Source organism: Dromaius novaehollandiae, chromosome 9 (assembly GCF_036370855.1).
Source record: "Dromaius novaehollandiae isolate bDroNov1 chromosome 9, bDroNov1.hap1, whole genome shotgun sequence".
In the NCBI taxonomy this organism is placed as follows: Eukaryota; Metazoa; Chordata; class Aves; order Casuariiformes; family Dromaiidae; genus Dromaius; species Dromaius novaehollandiae.
In genome coordinates this window covers 25,030,975-25,040,229 of record NC_088106.1, presented here as the reverse complement: position 1 = coordinate 25,040,229, position 9,255 = coordinate 25,030,975, and the positions used below count along the sequence as shown (strand labels likewise).

The 9,255-nt window shown below is 36.5% G+C and overlaps 1 protein-coding gene across 2 annotated transcripts in view; it reads right to left on the bottom strand.

Moving 5' to 3' along the window:
- Positions 1–2,464: 2,464 nt before the first annotated feature.
- PIK3CB (phosphatidylinositol-4,5-bisphosphate 3-kinase catalytic subunit beta) overlaps positions 2,465–9,255 on the bottom strand; it is a 105,120-nt gene continuing 98,329 nt past the window's right edge. For both annotated transcript variants that reach the window (XM_026109718.2, XM_026109717.2), the window contains 5 exons: positions 8,283–8,450; positions 7,815–7,938; positions 6,644–6,789; positions 4,845–4,977; positions 2,465–4,022 (listed from right to left, as the gene is read on the bottom strand). In XM_026109718.2, coding sequence (XP_025965503.2) covers positions 3,885–4,022; positions 4,845–4,977; positions 6,644–6,789; positions 7,815–7,938; positions 8,283–8,450 — 709 coding nt within the window. In that variant the 3' untranslated portion in view covers positions 2,465–3,884. The remainder of the gene's footprint in view (positions 4,023–4,844; positions 4,978–6,643; positions 6,790–7,814; positions 7,939–8,282; positions 8,451–9,255) is intronic.

Sequence of the window (9,255 nt, the reverse complement as noted above, 5' to 3'; positions counted from 1 at the left end):
CTCATTTTCAGCAGCATTATCCCAAACTATTAAATGATTTTTCTAAAATGTGCCAAAAGCTGGGATGCAGTGTGTTAGCACAAGACTTCCGCTTTTCATGTTAAAGCCAGCTCAGGCACAATTACATTAATACAATATACTGTAACAGAGTAAAAATAGAAATACTGACTACATACCTGAAGATTTAGGCTTGAAGTCATTCTTAAGGAATGACTGTGGAAAGCTGAGATCATAGCCTGATGTGTCAATCATTAGGAGCTTGTACTAGTTAATTATCTGTTTTCAATAACTCTGAGAGATTAAAGAGGAACATTGGGCTCTATTATATAAAATTTATGAATCAGCTCAGTCATAGGCTTTCCTTAGAACATGAATGATTTAACAATCAACATATCACTGTCATCTAAAACTATGATAAAAGCAATAAAAAGGGAAGGGAATCAACTGCACTGGTGTGGCACAAATCAGTAAGACCTCTTTCCTTCGAAAGCAAGTATAGAACAAGGGGTCTAAGGCCAGCAGTTGTCAAGATTTGTCACAAATCAAATAGTAAAAGGCAAGAAAAGCAAACCCACTAAGTAATCACGCACTCCAAGAGTGGAACGCACAGTTATATACAATATATGCTGCATACACCCAATTTCCAGTTGTTGCTTTCAAAAGCAGTGTCTAGGTATCTTTTCCCCTGTCAGATACAATGAAGATCTGCACATGCAGGCTTGGTTGAAGGAAAGTCATATGCCCCGTGTAAACACGCAAACAGGTTACAAGTAGACTTCGAGGATAATAATTAACATAAAAAACCATCTGAACTGAAGGTGTTTTATATCAAAACTGCCAGCTTGTGGTTAGCTTTTCTACAGTTGCATAAAACTATCTTTCCTGAAGTTTTCACATTATTTAAAAATAGGTTTTTTTACTCACTGTTATCATCAACAAAATCTTGAAACTCTCGCTACTATCTCATCCTGTGATACCTTCTGGATTCTGCAAACCATCTGAAATAACAGCTCTGAAGAAGAAAAAACATGATCTCACTCAACACAACTTAACTTACCCTTTCAACACTATAGCTGGATACTGGCAGGTAAGTACAGAAATAATTAATGGACTGCTGCCATTAAATTTCCAGCTCTCTCTTCTTGGATGACAAAATGGTGGGGGACAGACTGTCTTTCCTGTTACTTTTCCCAAAGCAGTTTTGCTTCTTTTAGACAAACATCAGCAAGCTACAAGAGGTAGCATAAATCATGGAAGCCTGGGGAAAGTGGTCATCTACTTACTAACATAATTCAGCAAATCTCTACTCCATTTTAAATTTTAAGTGAAGCTGTCGCAAAGTTCACTTCAGTTACCTACTCAGAGTAAGGTCCTTCCCTGAGAAGTCAACCTGGAAGAGTAATCTTGTTGGGTGTTATCCCCTCAGCAATCTGAAGACCATGTGAGTTCAGTTTACATGAAGAAAATGCATTACTTTCACTGCCAAACATCAATATATAACATGGGACTAGTATCTAATTTCTCCCTCCCCTGCTAATACACTGCCAACAATAAATGTAGTGAAGGCAAAGACAACCAAATACAGGGTATTTCTAAATTCCCATTCAAAGGCTATTAATCATTACAGATACTAAGCAGAGGTAGTATTTTCCGATCATCTCTAAATACTAGCTACCTCAAAGATGTTGGGGAACAAATCACATTGTCTATTGGAAGTACTTATACAACCTGCATTAAAGCAACATCCAGAAGTCCTGTAACACAAAACATCCTTACTCCTCGCAATATCCCAGGGGTGTGGTGGGGAGGGGGTTCCTGCATCTGGAGGTCACGCTGCTTCCTCCATTTTTATAGATGGGGATCCAAGGCACAGAAACTTGAGTGATTTGTTCAAAGTCTCCCAAGAAGTCTGTGGTGAAGGATGGAACTGAACTGTCTCTGTAGCTATAGGTGGAAGCATGGGAGGCACTGTGCTTCCTCCTACCATACACCTGCGCACCTACCCAAAGCAGACAGGATGAGCTGGGCAACTCTATCAAGAGCTCTAGGCAAGGTTGTGTCCCCCTGAACAGCAAGACATACCAGAGATGTTTGTCTGTGAAATGGAGTACTCAAACGTAACGTGTCCAGGAAAAGTTTCTAATGCAAATTTATATGCTGTGAATTAGCTGATGATATGACCTGACTTCTTTCAGAATTGTGAACTGTGAGGTAGCTTCTTTTTATCCTTCCTCCCATCTGCTTCTAAAAAAATGGGGACGTGGCACACTTTAAATGTTATTACATCATTAAAAATAAAAGAATTTAAGTACTTGTTACTTTTACAATATTCTAGAAGCAGAGGTCTTTTCAGACAGATAAACCCCAAGAGTGAGGGCAAGAGAATCAAGACAGTATGTAAAATGCTATCTTGGCTCCAGATAGGTCTTCGACCTTTAAAAGAGACCAAAAAATTCACTCTGAACAAAGTAGAACCACCTTTAATTAAATTCCTACATAAAACAAAATTTCTATGTAAAACAACTGTTTAGTCCAAAGGTAAATATATATGTTTAATTCTCTTTCAAATGTTGACAAGAATTGAGAGCTACCAGTGTTCTTTGGAGAACAAGCAGTAGTTAAAGTCTATCTTGCTGATGTTCAAAAACAGTATGTTACATCTTTTAACCAGCAGTTCCTATTGCACGTAACAAATTTGCTCTCCATTTAAGCACCTAAAGGCCTGGTACCTCACTAAATAAATTAAAACAAATCCAGTTTCTTCAGCAACCATCTTAAACAGACATCTTTGTAAAGTAGTATTACTGCAAATTTTAATAAATACAGAAAGAAAAAGTTTAATGACTTCTCATTGGTGTCTTACGGATTGATCTTTTATCATAAACACTCACTTTTCCAAACGCTTTTGTTTTTGGTACATATGCTCTAATAATCACTATGTGTAATATATTTTCCATATATATTTATAACTCAGTAGATCTGCATGGCACAACTAATCTGAGATATGAATTTTAATGTCAGGCTTTAAGGAACTCCTTGCTGAACATGGAATAGATCTGTCTCCTGCAGGAGTTGACAACAAAGCCTCAGAGTTTGAATGGAAAACCATTTTCTAGGAGGGATTTTCAGACATGTTTGGAATTGGCCTAACTTGTCTCTTACTAAAGGACTTTTTTTGCATGTGTTTGATGTCAGGAGAACAAAACTGTGCAACCCTGAACACTTGGACACTGTATTATTTTCAAAGACCTCTCCCCCCACCCCCCAAATCTTACAAATACTTGTCTACTCTTCTTTCGGCAGCAGTATAAGACATTAAGCAGCTCCCTGTAGTACAACGATACTGTGGTTGCTATTTACAGTAGAATTAATGCATCTGTGCCAGTATGGCAGAATTCATATGAAAAATACACGCAATATGGTCATTTTTAGCTAGATTAGGATATCAAAAATTTTTTTTACTCTTCTTTCAAGTCCCGATTTTGAAACAAAAAACAGTTCTTTCAGAGGTCTTCAAACCTCCTGAGTGTGTTAGAGTATATTACCCTAACATATAAAAACAAATATTTACACCTCCTTAAAGTACCAAAGAATTTTTAAAAATGCCTAGTAGCGCTCAGCGTGCAAAGTCAGCAGGAACTGATTATCCAGGATGTTTACTAGCTGTATGGAAAGTCTTGGGATCAAGCATTCAGAAGCAGAGTACAAAAGAATCAGGAATTATTTCAGGCCATTTCTTTTTGCTGCTGTTTTGTTTTCTTTCTTATTTAAAATAAGTTTTGTTGGTCCAGACTACAGATCCCTTTCCAAAAAAAAAAAAAAAAAAAAAAAAAAAAAACCACTTATCAAGGTAACATTCAGATTAGTGCAAATCCAAAAATCTTCTAGGATCTGTAATCTTTTCGAACAGTGTGAGCCATCCAATTCACTTTAGTAGTCCAACTTTCCCGGAGTGCTTCATCAAACTTTTGCTTAAATTGTTTTAGTGCTTCTTCCTCACTTTTCCCTAAGGCGAGAGAGTCCTAAGACAGTAAGAAAACAAGTACTGTTAGGAATTTTACAACCATAGTTATTGTCCCCCTTCACATTTTAACACAGATCACATTCCACATTTTTCTATTTTGGGGCTTTTCCCTATTATTCACTTATCAATACATTAGTGATATTTTCTGGGTTTAAAGATAAAACTAAAGAAGAAAACAGACGAATCAAAAGTCATTTTGAAAATGTTGTCTAGTCTCTAGCTAACATTTACTGAAAACATTGACAGAATTCCTGATGAACATGCCAGCTGTCTGCAGTTTGGCAGCCAGTAATGATGAGCAACATCACACATACAGATGACAACTCATCTGATTAAGGCAATCTGAAGATGGCCCCTGGCAAAATTTTGCATGAGTTGATCAAGTTGCAACATTCTATCCTGTTCTTTCTGTCTAAAAATCTCACTAGATCTTTTGCATGGCACTAAGCTGTCAATCCACAGATTGCTTTTCATGACCTATTTTTGGACCCGAATTAAGCAATTCATTTTCCTCTTTATAGTTCGGTGCTCCTGCATTAAGCTGTGAGGTGAAACACCCCTAAACTGACTACATATAAGATGCAGGGACACTGCACTCATTACAGAACAGTCAAGAGGAACACACATTCAGAGCTTCCTTTGATACCTAGGACAGAGTACAGACTTGGTTCTATATTGCTGAAAAAGAAAGCTTTGAGAACTATAGGGACATCCTGGGAAAACCGGCCTAGGAAAACAATTAAAAGGTATTTCTCTTTGAATCAGAATTCACATTCTGGAAAAACAGTATGTCCTGCTGAGCTGTAAATCTTATTTTTACCTTGAGATACTGGATGTCCTTGACAGAGGTTAGCTCTGGAAGCCCTGCAGTTAACATCAGTGCAAAGAGTGTAATAAATAGGTTCCCATGTTTTCGCAGAATCAAGTAGGCATCTTCACAACACTGGCGGAACCTTTATAGGCAATCACAAAACGCATACAATGAGCACAAGGCATGAGAATGTACATGATTGACATAAATATATCCAACCATTTCCAAATATTGTTATTTGGCCTAAAACACACATCCTAAAAACTTAGTAATAGGAAGGACAACTTTTAATTGTAGGAAAAAGTAGCCCAGAGGTGTCCAAAGAACCTCCACTGCATTACCACAAGATGTCCCATACTTCTCTAACAAGCCCTTAAAATGCAGAACGTAGAAAAGACTGAAAGCTTTAAGAACTACACTGTTCTCCAGGAAGAGCAAAATAAGACAAAGGTAATATGCCTGTTTCCCCTAATTTGTTAGGTAAAATGCCCTGATGATCCGACACACTGGACATACAATGGAAAACAAAAACTCTTTAATAGTCTTTGCTAATCCAACTTATTCTTTCCTACTGACATGCTCAAAATTGAACCATGAAACCATGCAGACACTTGAGAACTTGCTCAATGTCCCTGAATGCATCACCATATTCTCCCAATGTGTAATCCGTACATTTCCACAGAAAACTGCAGATCCCTTCAGACCAAGAAGTCAAGTTATACTTCAAAGACAAATAATTTCTTTTCTGAGGCACTCTTCAAATGAAGGCAGAATCCCACTGGCATTTAAAATGTTCCCTGTTCTACAGTTCTTGCACAGTCATTTAATAGCCTCTACTTCATGTGTTTAAATGGAACGAGAGGTTGATTTGTTTACTCTCCAGGAAAGGAATGGGTCTCTGGCAGTTGTCTTCCAGTCTACCTAGACACACATTACAAACATATTTGTAGTTTCTTCTACCTGAAACAGCCGTAAGATTTGCCAAACTGTACCTAAACACTTAATCTCACATCTTTGTCAATAAATTCTTCCTGAGAAAACTGATACCAAAGTGAAGGCAAAACATTCAGAATGACTCTCATCAATTGGCAAGAATGATATAGAAGGGAAGGAGCCAAACTGACAAGTAGGATCACAGAGGGTAGTTTTCCCTTGTTACATAGCTTTGTCTTCCATTGTAGCTATCTAACCCAAGAGGTGAAGGGACATGCAGAAGCACTGGATTATGAGCACATGGTTGTATATTCCTAAGCATCCAATTAAGGCCATGATTGATTAGCATATTGAACATGCACTGATGGACAGAAAGGACAACAGGGAACCCGTTGTTTAAGTCCAGTGCTTCATCTTACTTTAACGATATTCTGTGGAGTCCCTCCCCAGTCCTCAGTGCTGCTTAAGGGGTGTGTGTGTGTGTGTGTGTATGTGTGTGTATATATATATATATACACACACACACACTAAAAAAACAACAACCACAACCAACAACCACCACAACCAACAACCACAACAAAACAACAACAACAACAACAAAAAAAAAACAAAGCGCAGAGGAGGATCTGCTATTTCCTGCTGGAGATGTTAAAAAGGAACTGTATCTTTCCACTGCAGAACTGCAGTTTCTGAGGTATGAAGGTATTTGTATGTCTGTTCTATTTCAGGCAGAGAAGTAGACAGTATTGTAAATACATGTTAGCATGCTTGACACATGCAGAAGCAAGCAACCAAACCAGACAGGTCACTGGGTATGCTGTAAACAATCAAAGATGATCTCAGCTACAAAAGGAAGAAATCAAAATAGTACTCACCGACCAAATTTTTCGGTGTTGCCTGTTTTTCCTTGTTGAATTACATGAATGAAATCATAGGTGAGAATGAAAGGTACCCGTTCCCTTTTAATTCCAAACTTGGACTTGAAGTTTCCAAGAATATGCCCAAAATCTATATGAAAGAGCTAAAAAGTAAAAGTAAAAATTAATTTCTCCAGTGAAATATTTCCCTTTTCTAATATTTGTAAAGGTTTCTGTTATCAAGAACACTTAATTCATAATGCTACCCTCTCTAATCTCCAGCCCATGGTTTCAGCAGGTGCTTGCACAAGATGCAACTCTTTGGGAGTATTTAGTTTTACAAGGTTTCAAGATTTATTTTTAAAAAGTCAGTGACAACATCCAGGCTTTTATGAGCAACTCTTGCTACAAAGCAACGTGGAAAAGATGATCTCAGTTTCAAAATTCTGATGTCTACCAGTAGACATCACATTGGTAACATCAGATAGAAAAAATGAGCCCACTGCTGAGCTCACAAGGCTCAATATTATAGTATTTAAAGGCTTCCTATAAAATCAGGAGCAAAGCTGGTAGAAATTTATGTTAATCTCAAGGAACCTGTGACAGTTCTCTCATTTCAGAATCAGAGAAAGATATATCAAGTTTTTACCTACTAAACAAAAATATTAACTGACAAAAAAAGAACAGTATCATGGACAAGAATACTGCAAATAAATCTTATAAAATTCTCACTTTTATAATCTTGTCAGGCAGCATTTTATAGGCAGAATAATTTCACTAACATCTGACAAAATAAAGTAGAAAGAAACAATTAAACAGGAAATCTATTATCTCAGTTCTGGGTTTTGAGACTTAGAGTCACAAAGTTATGTTGTTACTGAGTTAGTTGCCTATTTAAAATTTTTGCAGTGCTGGGCTGTAGAGCCTAACTTTAGGAGAACTACACAATTCCAAACTGCAAAAAAAGTCTAATATAAATAATAACAGTCTAATAGTCTAAGCTATAACTGCTTACGAAACATGCATTTGTTGTTCTTTCCACTGGTCTCTTGAATTTCAACCTTCTATTTATTGAGAAATGAAGACAATTTTAAGGGAAGTCTGTTCAAACTAATTTAGATTTAATTTCACTGAGACACTAAAGAAATTAAGATACTATAGTTATTTTACCTACTAACAGGATTTTTACCTGACCATTTTTTCTGACCATGATATTGTCACTGTGTCTGTCACCAATCCCCAGTACGTAAGTAGCTACACAGTAGCCAGCGCAAGACAGAGTAAATTCTTCAATGGCTCGATCCAAGTCATCTCTAAAAATACAAAGATAAATAATTGGATTATATTATTAGTTATCCATCTCATGCCTTGACATGAAAAAAGACTGTTGCTTGCTTAAACCAGAAGCCCATTGGGATGTTGTGAAATTAAACTTATTTGAAAGAAAATAATATAAAAAGCAGCTATGGAGGATGGAAAAAATGCAAATATTACGGACAATAGCATGAGGACATGAGACCCCGCTTAGTTTTCTAGAGTCCTCCAGCATTTAGGATTGTGTCCTTGTTTGAATTCCAAGGGCAATCCGCATCTGAGCAAGACTTTGCATGCCTCAGTCACCAAGGAATTTTGTATAGATAAGTATTGTAGAAATTACCCTAAATTGTATTCCTTCAGCCAGTTTAAGAGAGCATCCTTGTTGAAGGCAGCAGCAGCAGCAACATTGCTACTATTTAACTGAATGTCAGCAATGGTTTCTGAACTAGAAACAGCCTCAATAAGGCCAGAGTGATCTCCAGTTGCTAAACAACCATATGGCAATATCCTGAAACAAAACAAAGATTAATGTTAAAAAAAAAATAGTAAGTAGAATACTTCTTTCATATATCAATATTGTGAGAGGGCTGGATATTCATGTTAATTTGAACACTAAACTCTCGAAAGTTAGCACACAGATGCTGCTTGCAAAGGTTAAATGGTTTCAACTGATTGCTGGTAGTTGTTTCCCAATTCCATAAATATATTAAAAAATAAATTCTGGGCAACAATTATTTTTCCCTTTTACCTGTAATGTAGTAGGAGAAACTACAGAGGGAGCTATTTCTTTTCATTTGTTAATTTACCAGCTAAATGGACAATAAAGCTTAATTTGTGTTCATTCTAGATAGTAGGTTATGTGTGTAAATGGGAAAGCAGGCTCTTATGTTTTCTCCTATTTCAGTGAAAAATGCTATAAAATGCGTTTTAAGTATATACCTAAAAAATAATATTTTCCAACACCTAGTAAGTTTGAACATAGAAACCTAATGAAAAACAGGAATGTATCCTGAGTGATTTGTATGAATTTTCCTGTGCATTTATATGCTATGCCTAGTAAAAATATTTAGAACAATATAATTGCATTAAAATAAGGAAAGAAAAACAAGGAAAGACAGACAAACATCAAGGAGAGATATGTCTATATAGATATTATTTTTCTAAAGCAGTTCTTTCACTTTTTGAGGAGCAAAAACCATCACATTTCCTGAAAGAAAAAAAAAAAAAAATCAGTACTGAGCCTTCACGCCGCATCTCAGTCCAGATGCCTAAAATGCAAAATGGAATAGAAACTTAGATTTAATGTCAATATA